The sequence below is a fragment of the Gastrolobium bilobum genome, unplaced genomic scaffold, assembly GCF_033153095.1.
Source record: "Gastrolobium bilobum isolate Gb01-03AN ecotype WA unplaced genomic scaffold, APGP_CSIRO_Gbil_v1 utg12072, whole genome shotgun sequence".
In the NCBI taxonomy this organism is placed as follows: Eukaryota; Viridiplantae; Streptophyta; class Magnoliopsida; order Fabales; family Fabaceae; genus Gastrolobium; species Gastrolobium bilobum.
Window position 1 is genome coordinate 189488 of NW_026899161.1, and position 25644 is coordinate 215131.

General features: G+C 31.6%; 2 protein-coding genes across 2 annotated transcripts; one reads left to right on the plus strand and one right to left on the minus strand.

Moving 5' to 3' along the window:
• Window positions 1–1858: 1858 nt before the first annotated feature.
• LOC133287918 (dof zinc finger protein DOF2.2-like) lies at window positions 1859–3209 on the plus strand. Its single transcript, XM_061485622.1, has one exon. The coding sequence runs from the start codon at window positions 2164–2166 to the stop codon at window positions 3097–3099; it is 936 nt and encodes a 311-aa protein (XP_061341606.1). The 5' UTR covers window positions 1859–2163; the 3' UTR covers window positions 3100–3209.
• Window positions 3210–21850: 18641 nt separating this feature from the next.
• On the minus strand, window positions 21851–23775 carry LOC133287895 (dof zinc finger protein DOF1.4-like). The gene is made up of 2 exons (XM_061485593.1): window positions 23585–23775; window positions 21851–23341 (listed from the first exon to the last, which is right to left on the minus strand). Exons 1-2 carry the CDS (start codon window positions 23642–23644, stop codon window positions 22376–22378), a joined length of 1026 nt encoding a protein of 341 aa, XP_061341577.1. The 5' UTR covers window positions 23645–23775; the 3' UTR covers window positions 21851–22375.
• Between the last annotated feature and the right edge of the window lie 1869 nt (window positions 23776–25644).

The window sequence follows — 25644 nt, forward strand, 5'->3', positions numbered from 1 at the left end:
ATAAATGAAGTCAGAATTGTATAAATAAAAAAGACTTATAAATTTATTAACTTAAAGTTTTGAATTAAAATATTACATCATACTTACTGTTATAATTTATTGATAGAAATTTTTTCGCATCGTCTTGAAATATCAAATGTTATATTATTTTAATTAAAAAATAGTTATTTTCATTTATCAAATAGTTATATTATTTCCACTTAAATAAAAAAACAAAAGAGTGTATAAGAAAAGGAGGATAATTTTTTTATTAAAATTTTAAACAAACAACATTGTTATATGGGCTTATTTTTTCTTATGGCATATAATAAAAATTTTCTCCAACCATAGATACCATTTTTAACGTGAGATCCACTTACAATTAAAAATGAAGAAGAAAAAAGTTGAGTTGGAATTGTTCGTGTAAAGGAAAAAATATTTTTTACGTGACATAAGAAAATATAAGTCTTTTTGTATTTAAATTTAAACTAAAATAAAATACCAAATTATTCATTAAAAAAAACGTAATTTTCTCATTATTTCAATTTTAACAACTTGTTAATGTAATTGGAGAAACTTCTCACTTAACACGCGGATGGCAAATGGGACCAAGATGTGATACAGGAACATGATGTTCCTGGGAAATAGTCAATATGACCGTGGAACGATTGCTCAAGAAGGACGAAATGACGTCACATAGATAAATCAAGCAATAAAGCGTTATAGTTATAACTATGGGAATCATAATTTTATATTACTATTTTAATAATTAAAAAAATATGTGTCATTTTCTAGTAAGAGAGGTATGAATTTCGTTAAAAAAAATAAAAATAGATATAATTCTCGCAAAATAAAAATAAAGATAAAAAATAAATACAAAATGAGTCTCATATTTTTATGTCTATAAAATAATAATATTATTTAGGAAAAAGTGTGTGTTATTTTAAAGAATGTAGAGTTGTGTCATTTTAAAAAAAAAAAAAAGAAATAGATAAAGGAGAAGAGAGAGTTGACAAAAAAAAAAGATATGAATCTCACCTCTTTATGAGAGTGAAAAAATATAAGTTGTCTGATATAACATTTTTCAACATTATTTATGTCACAAAATTAGAAGAACAAAATTCTTCTTATATTAATTAAAAATTAATGGAAGACTAAAAAACTGTCACAAAAGTAGAAGAACAAAATTCTTCTTATATTAATTAAAAATTAATGGAAGACTAAAAAACTGTAACAATCCAGTAGCATGAAAGGATAGAAAGAAAATAGAGAAAGCAGAGAAAACAATTTAGCAGCTCTGACATAGCCACCATTTCATTCACCACTGCCACCCAAACCTCTTGGATTACCTCCTCAGCCGCCCCAGGCTCTTCCTATACTCTACAATCTTCACCTCTTTACTTTTCTTCTTCAGTACTTTTGTTTTTTCTCTTGTATTGTTTGTGTCACTTTTTCTGGGTGATCAGAACTGAAACTGACATGGAAACCGGGTAAACAAGTTTCAGGTGGTGTTTGTTCCTCCTTACTTTCCTTATAGGCTACCTTCAATCAAAGCTCAACAAATCACAGCGCTTTGTCAGTGGATTTTTACTTCTTCAGCCCCATTTCTTTTTTTTTCTTTTTTTACCATAATACCATCATCGCCTCTGATATGTCTCTCTGGGACTCTGTCCACGTTGCACATCAAAATCAAGAATCACCCAAATTTAGACATCAAGTTTTAACCTTCCATATGCTGAGTACTTCAATCCATTGAAATTAATTGCGGAGCAAGATTATGAGAATCTACTGAGCTTTAATGGAATCCTATTGAATTTAATACTATTTACAACATATAGCTGCAGATATCATCATAAATTTTTTGATAAAATTTGAGTTACAGTGGTTGTTCCTTTTTTTTTGTTTTTTTGTTAAATCGTGGGTAGGTGGAAGTCATGCATAAGGTAAGATCGCCGTGGTTTTGGTCATTGTAGATTCTGAGATTATAATTTTGCAGACACGTAGAGGCTCAAATCTGAAAACCCCACACGCTTTTTACCCTTACGAGCTGCATGCTCCTCCTCCAAGTCAAATCATCAAGCACCAACCACTATCTAGCTTCTTAATATAAATACAAAGCAACCCCACCCACAAAAATACACAATACTCAAAAGTCAGAAAATTAAGTTGCAGAGTAAAAGCAACATGGAACAAGAAGGAGGTGGAGAAGGAGGTGACATCAATAAACCACCTCAGGTTCAGCCTCAGCCTCAGCCTCAGCCTCAGCAACCACAGAAGTGTCCTCGCTGTGATTCTCTCAACACCAAGTTCTGCTATTACAATAACTATAGCTTGTCACAGCCTCGTTACTACTGCAAAACATGCAGAAGGTACTGGACACAAGGTGGAACCTTGAGGAACGTACCCGTTGGTGGTGGTTGCCGTAAGGGTAAGCGCGCCAAAACTTCTTCATCTTCCTCTGAGAATTCTTCTTCCCCGTCGCATCCACAACCACCACTACCACCACCGCCGCAAGAGGTGGTCCAAGCCCAGCCAAACTTGACAACGTTGGCGAGGGCTAACGACCTTTCTTCAACCATGGCTTCCCTTCCCGCGACGGTTCCATCCACCGTCGTTCCCTTTTATCAAGGAGGTGGTGTTGGTGTTGGTGTTGGTGGTGTTGGTTACTTGTCTTCTCTGGCAGCGATTCATTCAATGAACCAATCACATCCTTTTGATCCGTCTCTGAATGTTGGGGGTGATGTTCGTTCTTCTAATTTGGGTCTTCTTTCTGCTTTCAATGCTGCTTCTCTTGGCTCCCAACTTCAAATTCGTGATCCATCGCAATTCTATCAGATGGGTAACAGAGAAAGGGAGATAGAGTCTCTGTATACAGCACAACAAGGTTTAATTCCATCTAGCATGGCTAATACTAGTGCTGCTTCTCAATCTCAACATGATTGGCCTCGTAGCTTCATCAATAATGCTAGTGATAGACCCTCTGGTTCCTCTTTGTGGAGCACTGCTGTCAGCAGCACCACTTCCATTAGTGGTAACTCTGAGAGGATGCCTAGTTCTGGTTCTTCTTCTTTGGTCCAAAATCAGTGGCCTAATCTTCCAGGTTATGGGTCTCCTCCGTGATCTTATTGAGCTGTTGCACCCTGAAAATCCAGAGATGGATGGAATATAGTTCCGAGAAATTAATTTATCTTGTTACCAGCTTCATCTGTTTGATGTCTTTTACGTGTCAGTATAGTAGGTTTATAGCGGGGTTTTTTGATTTGGTTCTTTGTGCAAACATTGGACCGTCGATGTAAACGGTCGATTAGCAACAACCATAGCATTTTATTTATTTTCTTGTGTCATAGACAATTGCATAGAGAATTTCTGGGTTGGTTTAGGTTGTTTCAAATCTTTACATATATATATAATTTTATTATACCGTTTTATCAGGTGAAAGCTTTTCTGAGCTTTTCAATGTCACAATCCTCTGCCTTTTCTACTTACTATCTCGTGCAAAGCAGACTCTTATTTGTTAGTTTATACTAAAGTCTAAAAGGAAAGTAAAATTTCAAATTAGTGAGAATTTATTAAAGCAACTCATAGTAAAGACACGCATAAAGGAAGTTATGTCTTTGTTGATAAAGTTGATGGAATGGTTCCATATCGATCATGTGGATGACTGAAGATCCAAAATTTCTCTTTCTGTATAAAGTCCCGTTCCTGTTGCGCTTTAGCTTCCTGGATTACTACCATATGTTTATCAGTTTATGTGAATGCCAATCTTTTTCCTCCGACCTAATAATGCAAGCAAACTGTTATTTGTCCTTGTATATCGACGTTGTCAATTACAAATCAAAAGGCACATGCGACCTGCATGAGTTTCCCTGATTATCTGATAATTAACTAACCCACTGTACCAATGGATGTTTCGTCTTTTTTTTTTAACTCTTCTTTTGGCAGGACTATACAAGGCTTAAATGATGGTTGATGCGCGTGTGACTCAGGAATAATGAGGAGCGAGCTTACCAAAAACACAGAAATTAAACATGATGTTAAATGTAAATGGTTCGGTTGATTGTGCGTAACGTTGAATTAGAACCAATTGTTATTTTATTATGGAGAGAATGTGCAATTTTTATGGATTAGCCCATAAATAAAATAGGACACACATAGTTGGGATGAAATTTTGAAAATATTATATGAAAATAAAAGTAGACTATAGTGGTGAAGTGACAAAATATGTACGAAATGCCGGGGTTCATGGGGTGTGTAAGTCGTGGTTATCGAGTAAAGCAAATCTTTGGTCTGCCATAAGGAGATCTCTAAGCAGAGAGAATATAAAAGCAGTGAAACATCTCGAGATAACTTTCCCTTCTTCTTTATCGTTTGTCACACGAATTTGGAACTTTTAACAGGACAATGCTTCCGCACTTATCGAGTAGAATTGGAAAATAGTAGCATCACTTTGGTCACGAAAATCAGTTTTATGGTTTGCATACTCGTTTAAATGGGCCAGTGACTCGTTTAAATGAGGATTATTGTGGCTGTAACAACCATTTTGGCAAAAATGTTGTACAAGCATCCCTTGAATTTGATAGTTGGATGGGCTTTTCTTCTCGATGAAAAATATTAGCTTTAACTGTTTGGTTCAATGTTTACATAATATTAAAGTCTTTAGGTGCTTCTTCCACTTCACAACGACATTAAATGAGTTTGGAACATCACAATCAAATCCCAAATCTTAAGCCATTAGGGGTGTGCTTGGTACAAGAAAAAAAAATTTGTGCCCGGGAATCATGATTTCTAATAATATAGAAAGGAATCCAATTTACTGAGAATGATATAAAAAAGTTGTTTGGTAGACGTAAATATTACCAAGAATATTTAATAATTTTACTGAGTATATGTTTGGTTGTTAGTAAAATATTACCGTAATATACGATGATCTTACAAAACTAACCTTAACTTTTCAAAACATATTCTTCAACGGGTATTGATGTGTGTTGGGGGTATTATTGTCTCAAAAATATGTTGATCTGCTTTCCCTTCCCCAGTAATCATGAAAATCACCTAATTTTTGGTAACCCAACAATAACTTTTCTTTATAAAATGCTTTACCGGTAAACCTTGGATATCCGGGAATTGATTTTTAATACTTCTACCAAACATGGTAATTGACGATTACCGAAGAAGGTTTACCAGTAATCCTTGTGATACCCTTGTACCAAACACACCCCAGGTGTTTCCTTCCAATACTCACTTAGTTCATTGTTAATCAATGTGGACTAAGAAGCCATTAGGTGTTTCCTTCCACTTATATGATACTCATTTAGTTCATTCTTAACCAATGTGGACTTTTCGAGTATTCATGGGGTTCACCCGTACTCATATCACTACAAGTGAATCCACCATTAGCTGGAACACCGACCAAAATGTCACTGTTCACCAACTTTTTTACCTAAATGCCACGCGGACAGTGTTATTTCACAATCTGCCACGAAGGCGAGTTCGCTACCCGATGTAGCGAACTCGGTTTGATGACGTGTCACATTTCTAGTGGATAACAAGTACCAAGTTGGAAAAAAAAGTTTGAAGAACTTGATGTCCACTAGAAACGTGACATGTCAGCATACCGAGTTCGCTACATCGGGTAGCGAACTTGCCCCCGTGGCAGATTGGGAAATAACACTGTTCGCGTGGCATTTAACTAAAAAAGTTGGTGAACAGTGACATTTTGGTCACTGTTCCCCATTAGCTCTGATATCAATTATTGAGCTGTACAGGGGGAGCTCATGGTGAGAGAAGACCACTAAACATGGGCCAAGTGAGTAATGAAATTAAGTGGGTTTGGAACACCACAATCAAATCTAAGAACCTTAAGGCATTAGGTAGATGGATCTTTCCACTTATATGTTTCTCACTTAGTCCATTCTTAAACAATGTGTGACTTTTTCACACAATTATTCACACTTGAATTCCTCAACATTGAGTTCAAATCCTTGTGAATGTAAAAAATTTCCTTTAGAAAAATTAGTCCCACAATAATAATGTTGTTGTTCCTAGCCAGAGGATTTTCTTTGGAGGATATATGTGATTTATAAAAAAAAAAAATAATTGACTTTGGGGATCGTGAGTTCAATTTTTGATTGTTGTTTACTTTTTAGTGAAATTAAATCAATACAAGACAAAAAAAAAAAAAATTAAATAAGTACGTGCAATATTGTTGTTATGATTCAGCTTATTCAAGGACCAAGGAATAAACTTTTAACCTGGAGGCTTCTAACTTCTAAGGTACTGTAAATTAGCCCATGTTTTGCAACTGTTTGAATTGAGAAAACAAATATTTTTTTTTTTTTTTAAATAAATACAACTAGACACTCACTTATTACGAACGCAGATGTGGCTCTTTTAATGCAAATATTTTATCTTTGTATCTTGTTTATACTTCATGGTGCATATCATGTCGGCGGTAATCATGAGCTTAGGTTGTTGGAAACATAGCACAGGGAAAATTAATTACGTGTGGCGAGTTGCTAGTTGAAGATTCAATATTCAGACGACTGTCCAAAGGAAAGTCATGTTAATGGAGTGGATGCTCGACGTCCTTTTCTGGAGTCGGGTGGTGCTTTTTGAATTGAGCAGTTACACTTTTATTAATTGACCAATTAGCTTAAATCAAGTGGATTATGCATTTTGATTGATGCGTGGCTGGTAAAAGTAAATCGCTTTTTTTTAGAAGAATGGGGTATGAATATATCACTGATTATTATTATTATTATTATTATTATTATTATACATAAGTCACTAACTATTTAATACATACTCCCGTATTAAAATTCGAAACAAATGGGTTAATATGACATTAATAATAAAAATGGATAGATAAAATAGTCATGCACTCATTCCTCAATACTACTTGGTTGCTGAAAAAATCTTCGGCTGGTGTCGATACTAATTAAGAAATAAAAAACTAAAATGTTGAATAAAGATGAATTATTCAATATGTTAAGAATTCAAAAATTATTCTTTTTATTTAATATTTTTTAATTCATTAATAAAATACTCAAAATACTATCACAACTTGTCGAGTAATAAGGAGTTTTGTTCTCTTCGGACAATATTTCATATTAGAGTCTGGTAAACGAAGAAAGTTAGTTATGAAACAGTTTTGGCCTCCCCTAAGGAGGTGCATCCGGTTTGATTCGAATTAACTTACGTCAGTACCAAAAGGAATAAAGAGTGTTAAATATTAAATAAAATTGAAATATTTAATATTTTAAGAATTCACACATTATTCTTTTATTTAATATTTTTTTTACTCTTTACCAAGACATTATCCAAGTTACAATGACCGTAAATAAGTTTGAGTCGATGTGTAGCATCAATTAATTTTCAATGTGTAGGGATTTGTCCAGCTCTTATTATTTAATTTCAGAATAAATTTTTCTGAGCAGTGCCAGTGTTGATTACTGATCAGACCAAATACACTATGGGCTGACCAATATGTATCAAGCCTAATCACACACGGTTGAGATGCAAATTGTTGTTCTTGGTCTTGGGTCTGGTGTTGAAGTTAGATCTTACTATGCCTCTATCCTTTGTTGGGGCACGATGAATCCGAATAGGGGTACCTGCAAAGACACTCCGATACTTAAGTCAGTATCAGAGACAAGAGTTTTTATCTTATTAATGTAAAGGATGATAATACCTGGATGTCGTATACTCTGTTTATATAGTGGTTATGATGCCGCCTTAGTAAGGCGGCATGACCTCTGAGTGGCCAGGCTTGGGCTGCAAGTCAGTGCTAGAACCTGAGGAGCCTTATCTTCTTAATGTCAAGCCATAGAGTCGCGGCAAGCTGGAGCTGTTTTCCGTTTATTGATATAAAGGCGCGGTAGGATTGCCTTGGGTCTTAAGTTAGCTTCCTTAAGGGCGATTTTATCCGCGATATGGACATCGCGCCTTGTCTTGCGCGATGAGGGCATCACGTATTGTGCGCGATGTTGTCTATGGCGCTTTGCTCTGGATCCTTAATGGGATTAGGCTTCATTGTATGTCATTGGGCTTCTAATGAGCCTATATTTTATTCAGATTAATTACAAAATAAAAAAATTTAGATATAAATAACAATATTTAACAAATTAAATATTCAAAGGTTATATTTTTCATTTAATTTTAATTTTTTTAACCTGTTCACCTGAAATTCAATAAATCTGATTTAAGGGGGTGAATAAATTCTTTACCACTTGAACTAATAATTGTTTACTAAATTTTTATTTTAGACTCCTTAAAAATACATTAACAAAATTCCAATCAACAGGAAGTATATATTAATTTATTTCCAATGTGAAGTTTATTTTTAGATATTTTGTAGTTTTTTTTATTTAATTTGAGATTGAAATTTCCTTAACAGTTCCGCCTCTAATTAAGGAATAAAACAATATTATATAGAAATTTATATATTAATATATAAAGAATTCAAAAGTTTTATTTCATATTTTACTTTTTACTTTTTATTCTTTAAAAATATATCAACCAAATTTGAATCAATGCGGAGTGTTAATTTTTTTTTTTTTGTAATAAGTGTTAATTTATTTCCAATTAGAATATAATTGTTTATATATTTTGTGACTCTTACTGTTTAATTTGAGATTGGGTTTTCCTAATCTATGTCGATATTAATCAATGAACAAAAAAAGAATTTATATAAAAATTAAAATATTTAATATATTATGCATTTTTATTTTCCATTCCTCAAAAATACACTAACCAATTTTGATTCAACGCGGAGTATTAATTGATTTCCTATGCGAAGATTACTATTTAGATATTAATTCAGTGGTTTTTATTATTTAATTTACGATTGAGTTTTCCAAACCAATACGGCAATACCGATACTGATTAAGGAATAAAAAAATAAATTGTACAAAAGTTAAACTATTAAATATATAAATATGGGGAATTATATTTACTATTTTTTTTATAACCTTTTACTACTAAATTTTAATCGTTAATTTCAAATAAATTTTAATAAATTATAATCGTTAGATTGACGAAAATCAACGATTAAAATTTAGTAGTAAGAGATATTCAAAAAAAGATAATAAATATAACGTTTCCCATATAAATAATTCAAAAATTTATTTAACTTGAGATTGACTTTTTCTAATCGCTGACAGTACAAATCAAAGAATAAAAAGTATATGAAAATTAAAAATTTAAATATATTAAGAATTTAAAAGATATTTTTTATTTAATTTTTTTCGATTAATTAAAAATACATTAACCAGATTTGAATCAATGTGTAGTATTAATAAATTTCCTATAGAGAGATCGACTATTGTTTAGGTATATTATGGCTCTTATTAATTAATTTGAGATTGAGTTCGTGCGGCCGAGTCACACAAATAAATAAATTAAAATATTAAATGAAAATGAATTATATAATACATTAACAATTCACAAATTAATTTTTATTTATTTTTAATTTCTTGATACATACTCAGAATATTATCCGCAAGCACTTGTTGGTCTTAGTAATAATGAGTTTGATTCCTTGCGTAAATTTTCATATTTAAGTTTTGGGAGCAAAGAAAACAAATTATTAGAGAACTTTACACTCCCTAAGCAGTACAATCCAATTTGATTCTATAATGCTCGGCCGTTACAAGAATCAATGACTATCTCCACACACTGACATAAGACTTTTCAGCGTGCTTTGTCCTGACTCGCACACTTCTCGAAAAAATTTCCCAGGAGGTCACTCATCCCTGAATTGCTCCAAGTCAAACACGCTTAACTATGGAGTTCTTCCGTTCCGGGCTACCGAAAAGTAGATCATTTTGTTAATATAAGTAGTACCAATTAATTCTTATAAGCTATTCTCAGTTGTGATGTCCTATACCAGCACAATCTCTGGAATTCCTCTCTTTCTGGTGTTATTCGATTCAATCATGTACCCCCGCCGCTGGAAGCCTGCCAGGAGCCGCTCCTTGTCCGTGCCCTTGCGCACTGGCGATCACTCCCCGCCCTCGTCTGCGCCCGAGATGTTACAGACTCAAATTATTGAGGCTCAAAATGTCTTCCATATATCTCGGACAAGAGAATACTCAGAGTTGGGTGTAAATGGGCTAGGTTAGGCTTTGGATTAAATAGACTAAGCCTGCGTAAAAAACATTGGGTATGACCTGACCTATTAGTCTATGTAGGCTCCAAATTACAAGTATGTCCTGACCTATATTCAAAAATAAAAGCCTTAGCCTAAGCCTGTTAGACTGTTTAAGCTTATTAAACATTCAACAATTAAATGAATAACTAAAATAATATTATGTTATTATTCAAAATTATTAAATAATATTTTTATTTATTATATTTTAAATAAATAATATGATATAGGCCAGCCTGTAGGCTTATAAGCCCGATATGTACAAAAAAAAAGCCTATGGCCTGTTTTATAAATAGATTTTTTTTAAAACATAGGCCTATTCTATTTTACTACTTATAATAGGTCAAGTCTGACCTGATATAGGTTAGGCCGTAGGTCCCTGTAGGTCGGTTTAGCCCATTTACACCCCTTGTTAACAAAACTTTTTAAATTTTGTTGCATTTTTTTTTCTGGTACATCTCAAATTAGAATTTTCTGCATTTAATTAAGGTTAGATTGCTTTTGCTAATATATTAATCAAATTAATACCAATGCGATGTACCAAGATATAAAAAGGAATCAAAAGTTTTAAATTTTAAAATATGCAATAAGATATTAATAAGTGGTTTCATTAACATTACATTAATAAAGACTCAAGTTTTTTATTTACAAAAAAAAAAAAAGACTCAAGTTTAATTATTTGTAATAAACAGAAAATTTTTGATTTGAAATTATGTAAAACTCAATAATAATTTTTTTTAATAAATAAGATATTAATGAAGATTTAAGTTTTATTTTTCAATTATTTATTACCTATAACACCATTTGTAATTTTGATAAATACCACAACTCAGTGAGTATACAACTGAAAATTATATAAAAAGAAGAATTAAAAGTTTGAAAATATAAATTGTGTAAAATTAAATTAATAGATTATTTTTCAAAAAAGGCTGTGATGAAGATTTAATTTCAGATTATTTGACAAAATTTAAGAATTTAAAAACTTTAACTTATATAGTATAATATTCGTGATTTTTTTTTAAATTTTGTAAATGAAAATGAAATTTTTTTGAAGTATTTTGTAAATCAGAACTAATATAAATACGACCAAAACAGAAATATTTTAATAAATAATTTATAAATAATAATAATAATTTGATAATTAATATTACCCTGAAATCCAATTCACATTTAAAATGAGAATGTAGGGATGGGGAAGCTTCTCCATCTCTTCCTCACACTTTACACCTTTGCTCGTCCGTATCTGTATAATAGCATTTTTTACATAAAGCGGTTTGTGACACATGCACGAAGGAACAATCCATTATGATTTTAGGATATTTACAAGTGCATGTGTGGGACTCTCTTTTCTCACTTGCTTTTGTTAGAGAACGTATCATTAGCAACTTAGCATGAACTATAGTGGTGGGCTTATTCGCCATCAAATATCACTGGGACTTGTCACTCTTCATTCATGCCTCTCTTGCTTGGACCATATCTATTAGGTGAGTCATCGTCTTTTGCCGTTCAGCACTGATTATATATAGGATCAGCTAATCTCACTGTCTATTTGTTTAATTTATTTTAAAAAAATATTTTTGTAACTTTTTTTTAAAGTTCACTCAAACTCATTTTCTGGCTATTTAAATTTTTTAAAAATATTGAAAATGGTTATTGTTATGAAAAGTCACATTTATTGTTATAGATGCTAAAAAACGAAGAAATGGTACGGGAATGTACAATACAATGAGTTTTGATAACTTTACCAAAAGAGAAAGAGTTTACTACTTTTGGGAAGTTTAATATTTAATATACCTTTTCTTCCATTTTTTTTATAAATTTTGAGTTTTAGAGGAAAACAAAATTACTTTTTCAGAGGAAATTCAAATTGTGTCAATTTTAGCTTTCCGTACTTCTAGAAGATTTTCGTATTTTCGAGGAAACGAAGGTTTTTCCTAAATGAATATTTCTTATCCTTTTAAAGTACTTGTTAATAACAGCAATCAAACACTTCGATTCAAAATTTTAACGAGTGATGACTTTTTTAATAATTTATATTATATTTTCTTACATAAGAGTTATTTAGATTTGAAGTGTGGATGTTACGTATACATAGATCTATTTTTTTATCTTATGCTTATTTAATTTCACAAGTAAAGAGCGATAAGGATCGAACTCGTGACTTTGTTGACAAGGAAGCTCTAATGCAATGTAAAAAATCACTTCAACACAAAATCTTAAAATGTTGGCTGATGATCTTTTTAATAATTAATAAAAATTCTCTAACAATAACTACTAGAGATAGCTCAACTAGCGAGTTTAAGCGGCTTCATTTTTGGGTAATGCAAATTATTTGAATATTTAGGAGTCAGAGAAAAATGGCTCCCTCTAGAAGAAGGATTAGTCTCACACGTCCTTCAGTGATAATAAGCAATGCACCTTCTATTTTAATAAAGAGTTAGCTTTTGGAACCATATTCTGAGAACAAAGTGGTTGGACAAGATGTGTAGGGACATGTTACTAAAAAAAGTAATTATCAATGTAAAGGATAATTTTTGTAACCTCTTTTAGATATTCTATACAATAAGATGGAAAATATAGAATAATAAAGTTTTATGTATTTCAGTACAAAATAATAAATATAATTATACTTTCTTATATTAAGTCCATAATAATTTTTTCCTCATGAAAACTTGAAATGACAGATAATTTTAAAACAAATGAAATAACTGTATATGACAAATCCTATTATCAATATTCACTCGTTAATGTGCACTGATCATCTGCAATACCCGACACGGCATCTTTTTGAAAAAATGTGTGTGGAACACGTGTTTGGTACGCGATCAACATTTTGGAACACGTGATAAATTTTCTAACACGTTTTTCTGACATGTAGAGTAAAGAACCACTTCAACCCAAAATCTTAAGGTGTTGGGTGAGGGCTTTCTTAATGATTTATATTATTCTCTAATACATCCCCTCACGCAAGAGCCCTTTGGACTTGAAGCATAGATATTGCACATGTCCAATTTTTGGTTTTACCTTTTGTATTTTTTTATTTATTTAATTCCACAAGTGGGGGGCGGCTCATGACCTTATAGTCACTGAAGCTCTGATACCAAGTAAAGAACCACTTCAACCCAAAACTTTAAGGTGTTGGGTGAGGGCATTTTTAATGATTTATATTATTCTCTAACACGCAGTCAACTTTTTCCGATACGTGATCAACGTTCCGATACGCTCCGACATTTTTTTTTAGTCTTAATTTTTGTATTAACTAAAAATAAAAAAATCATTTATAAATAAATTTTTCTCTGTTATGAAATTTGACATGAAAAATTAACAAGATACGAAAAATTATTTTTTTTATATTTATGTTATAAAATTTGAATATTTGATTGTTATATGACTTATTATGGATTGTTATATGTATTAAATATAAATTATATTATATATATTAAAAATATTATTTAATATCAAAACGTGTCTCAACGTGTCAAAATATGCCATTTTTTAGAATTAACGTGTCAGCGTGTCGTGTCGTGTCGTGTCTCGTGTCAGTGTCCGTGCATCATAGCTGATCATCACTACAGAGTTAAATAATATTAAGAAAAAGGTAAATAATGTAATAAAGTTATAGGATCAGTACAACCGAGATTGGGATGCTGAACCTCACCTTTGGAGGGAAATGCTAGAGCTGCCAATATGGGTTGAACCCGACGGATTAATCTGCTAACCCGCTAAAATGGAATGGGTTGGGTTACATATTCCAACCCGCCTCGTCGAATTGTGGGTCAAAATGTGTTGGCGACGGGTCGAGGCGGGTTGGTTCGCTGGGTCAGTTTTTTTTTTTTTTTACTATTACGTAGTATTTTATTTGTTTTTAAGCTTTTTCAATATCCAATTTTTTTTATCTTAGCACTTCCTAGAAAAATAGAGAAGAAAATCTTTATTTATGAAAAATGTTATCTAGAGACAAAAATAAGTTCATAAAGAATATTTAATTGAATATTAGCATATATTTAGATTTTGGAAAAAAATTAAGGGAAGTATGAAATAAAAATAATTGATATTATAAATTTAATAAAATATACTTTATCTTTAATTGTTAATTATTTTTTATTTTTTAGACGGGTTGACCCGCCAACTCACCACAAAAACGGGTGGATTGGGGTTTTCAACCCACCTTCAAGCGGCAGGTCAAGATAGGCCAATCCGTTTTCGACGAGTTGGCGGCGGGGCAGGCCGACCCGTTTTGCCACCCCTAGAAATGCCGACTAAACAAGTGGTAGTTTCAAATTGATAAATTGAAGATTAATTAGTTTTAGGGTCCTTTTTTCTTGCTGTAATTTTTTTTCAGCAATTGATTATAATTATGTTTTTCGAGAATACATAGTTAAAATCTTAAAGTCATTTTTTTATTTCTCTTTAGAAATTATTTGTGGATATGGAAAGAGAAAAAAATAATTTCTCGATTATAACTATATATTATAAAAAGTACATAGTTATAGTCGGTTGCGGCAAAAAAAAAATTATAATAACATAAAAAATACATTTCTCTTAATTTTAAGGGCTTTCAACTTCACCTCGAAAGTAATTATTTTCCTGCAGACAGTAATTTATGGTGGGGTCCACTTATAAGGAAAAAATAATTGCCAGAGAAAATAAACTGAGTGACGAGAGGATATTTTTTTTTGCAACAAGAGAATTCTTTTTGCCTAGTTTTAATAAGTTTGGAGGAGCATGAATGATTGAATATTAATTATTGTTAATAAGTTAGGGGGAGTATGCATGTACTACAACTGAGAAATATCAAGGTTGTTAAGTCGCAATATGTATTATGTATCATTTGGCTGATTTTTGTATTGTATATCATGAATCTTATTGAATCGTAAGATATAAAAACATATATATATATATATATATATATATATATATATATAAAATAATTAATATCATATAAATTCAAATTCTAAAAAAATATCGAATGGTTTTGATTGAATTTGATAGAAGCTTATAATCTCTAAATGGTTTAAAAAAAAAAATCTCTTTTTGAAATTTTTTAGTCTTGGTAAGGTTGAAGCATAAAGATATTTTGAAAAGACATTTTTTTAACAACTTTATGTGGCTTTAATTTTAATTAATTTATTTATTTATTTTTTATTCTGAAAATTGAATAAATTTAAAATATTTATTTAATTATTTGTTTTATTAATACAGATTTTTAAATTGATTTTTGAGTTTATATCATACATTAAAATTTTATTTTATTTTCTCTATTAATAATAATTTTTTAGGTTTTTTTTTAATTTAAATCACAGAAAATTGCGAGGTTTTGATGGTATATTTCTCTCTTTCTCTCTATCGAAACCTCGCAAAGCCCAAATATTGTGTCAACTTATGAGACTGATTGACGTGCATATAAAAATATAAATTATTGTTATCAAAAAAAAAAAAAAATATAAATTATTTAGTTTATTTTCTGGTGGAAAATATCTACCGCAAATAGTGCCTATTGTTATTTCAACATACAGTAAAATTCATATTGACGTCAATGTATGCAGACATCATCCATATTCCAGATGAGAAAGTCTATTTTTTTGTTATGCAACCTAACGACTATTTAATTAAGATTAATTTTAATATTTCCGTTAACAATAGTTAGCCCATGAATATCATTAAATAATGTATGATCATTAATGATCAACATTTCATATCAATAACCATTGCTTTGAGTGATAAAATATTTGTTCCCTTTATTCAGATATTTCAAGTTTGATTGACCTGGCGGTATGAAATCAAACCGGATTAACTTGGTAATCAATTAATAAGTACAAAAATAAAAAATAAAAAATTTCGTATGCAAAGTTTAACATATTAGTATTTTACATTTGATTAATTTATACATAACCGGATCATACGCTTCCCGCAACTTTATTACAAATAGACAATAGTAACCTTTGACTTGCAAAAGTGAAAGCATCCTAAAATCCGAAACAGAAAAAGAAAAAGGTGTATGGTGGTGGTGGGGGAACTTATTCGATCCTTTTCTTTAGCCTGAAGAAGAAGGCAATATTATACATTTCAACCTAGTTTTGACTTTGTTCCAACAAAACATTTTCATTCTCTCTTGCTTTAGTTTTTTGTTAGGATTCCTTCAAACTAAAGGTTTTAAAGTTTGACGCTATCATACCAACAAATGTAAGCCTTCCCCACGCACATTTTGTCCTCGTTTAGTTGTTGTCTTCCTCAGAAAAAGGTTATGCCTCTGAGTTGTGACGAAATCTGTGCACTCATGATTCATGCCATACAACTGATCCAGTCTGCAGGTTTGTGATTAGTTGTCATATTTCCATTTGGCTTGCGTCGAGAATGATTTTGGTGTAGGGTCTCTTTGGTCTAAAATAATATTTAGCCAAAATGTTGTTACCTAAAATAATATTTAACCAAAATGTTGTTAATGAATTTGGTGGGTACGAGAAAACGGCAAGGATTACGTTTAGGAAAATATTGTTATTTTAAACTCTCGTTTTCAATGCCAATAAAATATAATATATTATTAGTCTTGTATTATTATGTTAGATTATGTTGGTTGAAAACAACGGAAAGAAATTATGAGTTCCATAATTAAGTCAAAGTGGAAAGAAGAATAAAAACACACGTCTCTATACATATATACCAGTGAAAAAAGAAGTCTAATATTGTGGAAAAGTTGTTATGTTATAGAAAGAGATCGTGGGATTTACGTTTATTTTTAAAAAATAAAAAAGAGGTTGGTGTTTGTCATTTTAGATGACATAAGTTGTCATTTTAGGAGAGAAATAGATACAGAAAATGAAAATCATGGGAGAGAAAAAGTGAGTGTTTTTTAATTTAAAATTTAAATAAAAAATTTATTCTGTGTCTATTTCTCTTAAAATGACATAACTTTATGTCATTTAAAATGACAAATAATTTTCCTATAACATATAATATAGGTCTCACAATTTCTATCTATATATCATAATTTAACACTTTTTTTACAATATTATATTTCAATTTCCCTATATATCATCATACATTTGAATTGTTTTATTATTTGATAAAATTAGACCCATTACAATTTCTACAAACATATATTCTGATTCTATCATTTATGAGATGATGTCCATTATGAAGATATCTGAGAAGTATTATTTGTTCTAGACGGGTCTTTCAATGTTCTGGACTGACTATTGTTATACATCGCAGGGGTTGAGCTTTTGTATCTTTACTGTCAGGCGGGTGAAGGAAAGCCTGCGCAGAAAGGATCATTATTAACCGATAAGGCTATTATTATATTAACTGAGTTTGATATTATATTACAATTCAAAATATTAAGATATTGGTTATACGGTCCTTTTATTTATATGCATTTTACTCAGCTCATTATTAATTAATGTGTAACTTATCATATTTGAATATTCCAATAATTCTTCTCTCAAGTATGAAATTCAACATTGATATGCTCTCCTCAACCGAGTACTCAGCCCCAAAATACTTAAATCTACCTCCTAGCCAAATACCTGGCTAGCTCAAGCCCAACCCGACTCTGTTATACCACTGTCATGTAGGTCCAAAGGGAGCCCATGACGGGGACAACCACCAATGCTCAAGTGGATGTGATATCATGCCACAACTTAAAACCTTAAGGCTTGGGTTCATAGGTCATCCCACTGACATACATACTTTACTTAGCCAATTACCAATCGATGTGAGACTCGTCACACTTGAATATTTCAATAATCTCCTCTCAAGTGTGAAACCTTACTTTGATATGCTCCTCCTCAACCAAGTACTCAAGTTCAAAGTACTCAACTCGCCTCCTAGCCAAACACATGATTGGCTCAAGTCTAACTCAACAGGCAGGTCCAGGAAAAGTTCGTGGCAAAAGAATCATAATCAATGAGCTAATGCTACACCTCCATATTAAGTGGGTTCAACACTCAGTTACAACTCAGAACCTTAATATATTGGGCTATTGAGCATTTTTTTTTTTGGATATAAGTGAGAATTTAACATATAATGTAATATAAATTACTCAAATCCTTTATCACTGGATCAATCTTAGTGGCTTGGGCAACAGAATATATATAAATATATTACTTTCTTATCATCTAAAAGAAAGTTGTTCGAATTTATGCGTAAACTTAATTAGAACTTGTACGTATATTTTCACTCGTATACAGATCAATTGAGTTGAATATAAATAAAATATAGTAAAATTAAAACCTAATTTAGAAAAAAATTGCTGATTTAACTTGAAAGAAAAAAATTGTTACCAATAAATTAAATGTATGTGTTGATGATATGATATATGTTTTCATTCCTATTATCCGAAAATGGTTTTGTATTGTACAAAAAAAAAGAAATTAGTTTTATAAATTGGAGGAAAAGAAAATATTTTATTTAAAAAAAAAAACACGTATACGTTTTCACTATCAGGTTTCAGTGCAAGATTGCAAGGACTGCTTTAGGGGTTGATTCGTTTTATGATTCGCATGCCCTTGTTTTGGACACAATAAAAACAGTTGGTGTGGATTTACATGCTTCTAGAAGCCCATTTAAGGTAGGTTTTGGGGCTTGGGAGACAAAAAAGCCCGTATATACATATGTACAATACTTGCCTAATTTCTTAATGGGTTTATCATCTATCATTTAACATAACCACAAAAATTTTCCTACATACAAAACATTTTGTGGGGCCCGCAGCAAAAAAAAAAAAAATTTCGACACGCAAAACGAATCTCTATAACATAACACAATCACTTTTTTTACAACATAACTCTTATAAAACCCTTTCTTAATTTATAAATTATAATTACTTCCAGCGATGTTTTTCCGACTAAATTTGAACATTTAACCAATCTACTAGCTACAAGCAGATTTACCGTCACTGATCACCATTTATATATATATAAATAAAGAGAATCATAACCATTCAAAGGTGAATCAATTAATATAAGAAAATAAATAAATAAAACGACGTCGTTTTGGGATGGTCGGAGATAAATTTATCTCAAGTCACCGGAAAATATTTTTCCATATATATATATATATATATATATATATATATATATATATATATATATATATATATATATATACCTCTTGATAATGTCCTCTCACAATATATCGTTAAAAATATCTTGAAATATATATAGATAAATAATTACGTGGTGAAACTAGCTAGGATTATATATACGGTGCTACTTGGTCTATAATTTTGCCCTCATCTTCTGCCCCTAAATAATTAACTTTGTTCACGCCTTCAAGATTGTTGAAAAACACGAAGTAAATAGTTAGCCTCATTTTATTTAAAAAATGATATTCCCCTTTATCGACTCATTTTGACTAAAATGATAATTATCCTCATTTTTGTTAAATAGAAATTTTAAACAATTTTTTTCACCTTTTAGTTTAATAAAAACTTTAAAAGAATTTTATTTTGTATTCAAATAATTAATAAATTTTATAAAAATGAAAATATCATTAATTATTTAATTAAATAAGACCATTAAGAACAGTATTTTTATTTTTAAAACCATTAAGAACAGTATTTTTATTTTTTAAAAATACACTTTAAATTTAATTTATTTTTTGTATTTCTTTCATATATACTTTCTCCTTATTTTATTCATTTTTTTTTTAAAATTCTCCTTGGATCTTATCTATGTACCGTTTAGTGGGTGCTTAATGTCACATGAAATTATGTAGCATTTAGTGCATTACATGCATAAGGAGTGGCATGCTCTAAAAACTCCTTATATTTCAAAAAGACTTTACACTCATAAGCAACCCAGTTGCCATAACTGAAGTTAGAAAACGCGGTTCGTGAGCAGGTCCAATTCAACTTGGAACTCAGGCATTCAAGGTCAAATATTTTGTAAATTCATTCAAGGGAAATATATTTATCATGTTGCATGAGATAAATTATCTCCAATATAAAAAATATATTTCCCTTCATTTAAACATGACTATAATTTTTATTTAACAGGTGAGCTAAATTAGTACGACTTTCTTACCCATTAAAAATTACACTTTTTACCATATAATTCCTCTGATCATGTTAAATTTTTAGATGATATGGTCATATAAATTTTTTATATCTATCTTTCTCATGATAGCATTGATGAAAAGAGACAAACACAAGGAGAGGATCCATTTAATCTCTAGTTTAAATGACTTTTATAACCAAATGACTAAAAGGATCTAAAATCTATGGCTGCTATGGCAATGTGGTGCATTTGTTTCTACACACTTGCAACAGTGGCAGATGAGAGGAGGAAAACCATGGTAAAGAGAGGAATAAGAGTTGGACAGTGAGGAAGTGGGGAGAGAAACTAAGAGAAAAATTTACAACACACTCATGTTGTGTAAAATTTAACCACGACAGAAGGAAAATGTTTACTCTCAAGATTTTTTTTAATCGCTTTTCCCTCAAAGAAAGTGTTTTTGTATGCTTTTCGAACCTATAATTCACTCGAATAAATTTCGAACTCTTTTTTTTTTTGTATATAATAAATTTCGAACTCTTGGTCTAAATGAAATGAAGAATTAGGTATTTAGAAAAAGAAAAAACAAAAATTCCACTTAAGTGAAACTCATCACTTGGTAAGGATAGCAGAGGGAGTGGAGGTTTTTTTTATGTTTTGGGGTTCGGATAAAAAATGACAGTAAACTGAGTAAAGGAAGGCACCCTAATATCATTAAGTTAGGAAGGTACAAATGCCCCTCACTAGGTATCCAGCTAGTTGGGTATATACAGTGCTACACCGCATTGGACTAGTGAAGAGCCACATAAAAGACTAATCAATATTGCAAAAGGGAGCAAAGAATTAATGTTGGAGAATATAAGCTAGAGAAGTCTCACATTGTAATAGAATAAACATGATAAGACCTTTAATTTGCGGTTTACACTGACTAGTTATATATGTTTTTGTAGATTATTCCTTATTCTTTGACACCTTCGTTCCAGTACATATTGAAAGTTTTGAAAATGTTAAGCAATATATACCAATATAACCAACAAACATTGCTTTTAAGTAGCAAGTAACTTGTTTCTCTTAAACACATGTCTTGAATTTGAGTGGTCGAACCGGATTAAATTGATCTAAATAAAAAAAATGTTAGCAATATTTATGAATAAAAGAGATCCAAAGAGAACGGAAATTTGAAGAAAGTGTAGAAATTCTAAAGTGAAAGAAACCGTGTCGTATATATCTTCTCTCCTTGTACTTGATTCTAGATTTTTTTGTTTTAATTATCCTTGGTTCTAGATAACCTGAATTGGGATATAGACGAAATATAATGTTCCCTCTCATCTTGGGACAGCAAGAGTCCAAGTCCAGCTTGAGTTCCTATTGTGTGCAAGAGATATTAGCCAGATTCCCTAGGCCATCTTACAGTTACGTACCATTTCAGCACGCTCATTTGTTTTTTCAATGTTAAGTGTCTAAAAACGAAGGATAAATAAATGCAGCAATATATTCTGTGCATGGACCAAAGTTTCTTAGAATTACCAATAGATGAAGAACAAGAAGCTTGAACATACATAAGAAACCAAACCGCCCACATATACCATTATGCCCAATGTATTCCCATATGATATCCCCCTATCCAAACCAAATATCTTCACAAAGTAAACAAAAATGAAACCAACATCAGTTCCTTTCATCAAGGATATATAGCAGCATGTACCCAGTAATTAAATCCCCTACCCCAACTAGCTAATCACGATACATTAGAAAGTAAGAAAGAAATTAAAGGATCGATATGTCATTGCATATATACATAACAAAATGAAAGACCAACTTACTCATCAACTATGGAGAACTTGCACGAAAGGGTTGGCATGGCAAGTGGCAACCACAGCGAGACAATGAGAGAAGAGGATCCGAGGTTCCTCTCAGCGCAATATATGCAATTCTCAACCTTGACATATAAAACTTAACAGGCTGAAGAGCAATATATTTGCAGGTTGCAGCTGACATGATCGCTCCGATCCAAACTCCTCTCACCTTTAGCTTTCCCATTTTTCTTACAAGTATCCCTTTTTTTCTTCTTTTTCAACAAATTTTAATGTAAGTAAACCCAACCCATTTTGACCCAAAAGAAAAAATAAAAATAAAAAACAAAAAAGTAGCAGTAATAAGACAGAAGCCTGATCAATAAAGCTAAAGAAATGACCTTAAACAAGGGGGAGACAAATTTGAAAACCATGGCTTCTTCCTTTGGGATTGTATTTTTCTAGATCAGAGAAGTAACTGATGGACCAACATTAGCTTGATCGTTCCAAACACCCATAGAAGTTGTTGTATTCCAATAAAGCGAAGGATCGTACAAGCCCACATGCTCGATCTGGTTTTGGAAAACACCATTCCATTCCAACCTGTTTTGTCCTTCTACTTTCACGTCTTTTAAAGCCATCATCCCTGACTCACCACCGCTATTTCTTGCCATTTGCAGCTGCTCTATTGGTGTTAAGCCCTGGAAAGCGTTGTTACCAGCTGAACCATCTTTAACTCCACCATTGACGAATTTTTGTTGCAGTAGAGTAGAGCTCAACAGGGAAGGCATAACTGTTGTACTAGATGTAGAAGTTGAAGAAGAAGAGCTAAAGATGGAATTATAACCAGAAAGAAGCGTATTATTTGAAGTGAAACCATTCCTATTATAACCATTATCACTAGTTTCACAGGACGAAAAACCTACTCCGAGGGCATTCATCTGCGGCTGAAGATCATACACAGAACTAGATATTCTGGAATTAAACCTTTGGAATGGAAGATTCAAATCGCAAGAGTTATTGGGTAATCCATAAAAGAAAGGATTGATATGATTTGAGGTTGAAGCAGTGTCGATCTGGGGTTGTGAAGGATGGTTTGAGGTGGCAGTAGGAGAAGAAGCTGCGTCAATGGCGGAGGAGGTGTTTGGTCTCTTGACACGCTTGTTTTTTCTGCAACCGCCGCCGACAGGGACATTCCTGAGGGTTCCACCTCTTGTCCAATATCGCTTGCAGGCTTTGCAGAAGTGTCTTGGCTGAGATAAACTATAGTTGTTGTAGTAACAGAACTTTGTGTTTGATGAATCACAACGAGGGCACTTGAGGGCTTGTTGTTGCTGCTGCAGAAGCTCTTGACCTGGTTTTTCCATTACCCTCCCACCACCTGATGAGGAAGCCATCGAGTCCTTATTATGATCATCTATCTGACTCTACACCAAGTGAAAAAAAGAAAAAAGAAAAAAGAAGAAGAAAAGGATAATTAGGAAAATAAAAATAAAAAAGAAAGAGAAAGATCCAGTTTAAGTTAGCGTTCTAGGGTATATGATAACAACACAGTGTAGATATTCTCTTCCAAAAGCTAAGCAACAAAATTGGACTGCTCATGTATTTGTCTAATAATTGTGTTTGTGTGTGTGTGTTTGTGTGTGTGTGAGAGAGAGAGAGAGATGAACCTGTGGCCATTGGTTAGTGGTTGGAGGAATGAATACCATTTCCTCACAGTTACCCAACATTTTGCTCTCTCAAAGGAATCCTTCAAACAAACAGTTAACAGACAAAGAGCAGGTGGCGACGGGTTTCAAATAGTACGCGAATTTTGACAGAGAGAGTCAGAGACTGAGAAATTAATGAAGGGGTCGATCACCATAATAGGCTGAGCTTATATAATTAACTATATAATAACGATAATGTATATTAAAATTGTATAGTTTCAATGTACCCCCTTCATAAAATAAAATAAAATATATTGTATAGTTTCACGTGACGAGTCTGGTTTAAAATCAGAATTTGGATGATTATTATAATGAGATTGGAATATATAAGAAGCACATTTGAAATCCAAGAAGAGGACAGAGAGATAAAGCAGATTTATGGGGATGAATCTTGAGCGGTTCAATAAAGAAAAGCGAGAACCACAATATAATTATAAACATTGATACACCCAGAGTTACGCACATTACTACATAACATAACATTCCTTCGTACTAGTACAAATCTACAGAGAATCGGATAAATAGGTTCCCAGAGGGAATCCCTAAGAGCCCAATGCCCGATGCAGTCTATAATAGCAAATCCCACTTCCATTTTACTCTAATTAAGTATTAATTTCTGTAGTAATTTTAATCGATAATGCAACAGTTAGATATTTTTTTAATGTTTTAAATAGTTGTATTTCTCTTTGGGCGAGAAGAACATTGATGTGAAATCTCAACTTGACTAAAATATGAGACAATATGTAATTTGCTTTAACCAAACATATAGATAAATAAGTACCTAAACATGAGTATATTAAGCAACAAAGATGCTTTCTCTTTTTTACTGGTTGAGACAAATTAAGAAATATAGAATGGTAAGGAACAGAAGAGTGAGAACTATATATTTGTGTTATTACGAACTAAAAGCTCCAAATGAAAGGGACAAAAAGCCACCATGTGGATGTCTATATCTCAAGACTCGAACATAGGAAGACCACGCTTTGCTGTTAAGAGCCGCTTGCTATGCTTGTTCTCTCTTCTCTCACTCATAATTTGGCCACGATTATTTTTGTTTTTTCTTAGGAATTTTTTATTTACTAATTAGAGTCCTTAAAATATTAATTAAAAATACAATTTTATAAAAATTATTAAATAAAAATATTTAATACTCCTTAATTAATATTATACTGCTGCTTGGTAAAAATTCTTAATTTTTTATTTATTAAAAACAGTAAACCGTTAATGGGATGTCAGAAGGAGGGACAGAGAAAGGGAGAAACCGTGGAGCCTTGAGGTGCAGAAGCATGTGGTGGCAGCTCAGCTTCTAAGGAAAAAGAATAAAAGAGAAAAAGCAAAGCACAGATGGGAAACAAATGGATTTTGTAGTCTCCCAAGGGATCTTCTACTCCTCTTAACTTCCCATCATTATTCCTCGGCAGTTCAATTCTATTTTAAACCTCGATTTTCGTTAATTAAAATATTACATTCTTCATTTTAACTAAAACATGTAAGATTTTAGAGGATGTTTGATAGAAGAGAAATTTTATTTTATTTGAGAATTACAATTTTTAGGAATAAAAATGAATTTTTAAAAATGTTATCAAAAAATTGTTCGGCTAATTTTATTCATACTATTAGGGGTGTTTGCGGTCTGGATTGGATCAATTTTGAAAGCAAAAATCATCTGATCCAATCCCTTCGGTTTGATCATGTAATCATCCATTCGATTTGAATTTTTTTTCAAATCCGATCTGATCCAATCCAATTTTTTTCGGTTTGCATTGGATCGATTTTCGATTTTTTAAAAATCCAAAAATTGTTTTGATTATTGTGCAAATAACATCTTTTGTATATGTTAATTTTGTAAAAAAAAATTGAAATACAAAAGTATCAATAAATGATAATATAGTTTTTTTTGCAATGAGATATGAAGCTCTACACAGATGACATTTTGTGTTGATGAGACGTGATCTGGTTTTTTCTTGAGTTTAGTTGATGGGTTAATAGGTTTTGAGTTTAGAAAATTTTTGGCAATGACT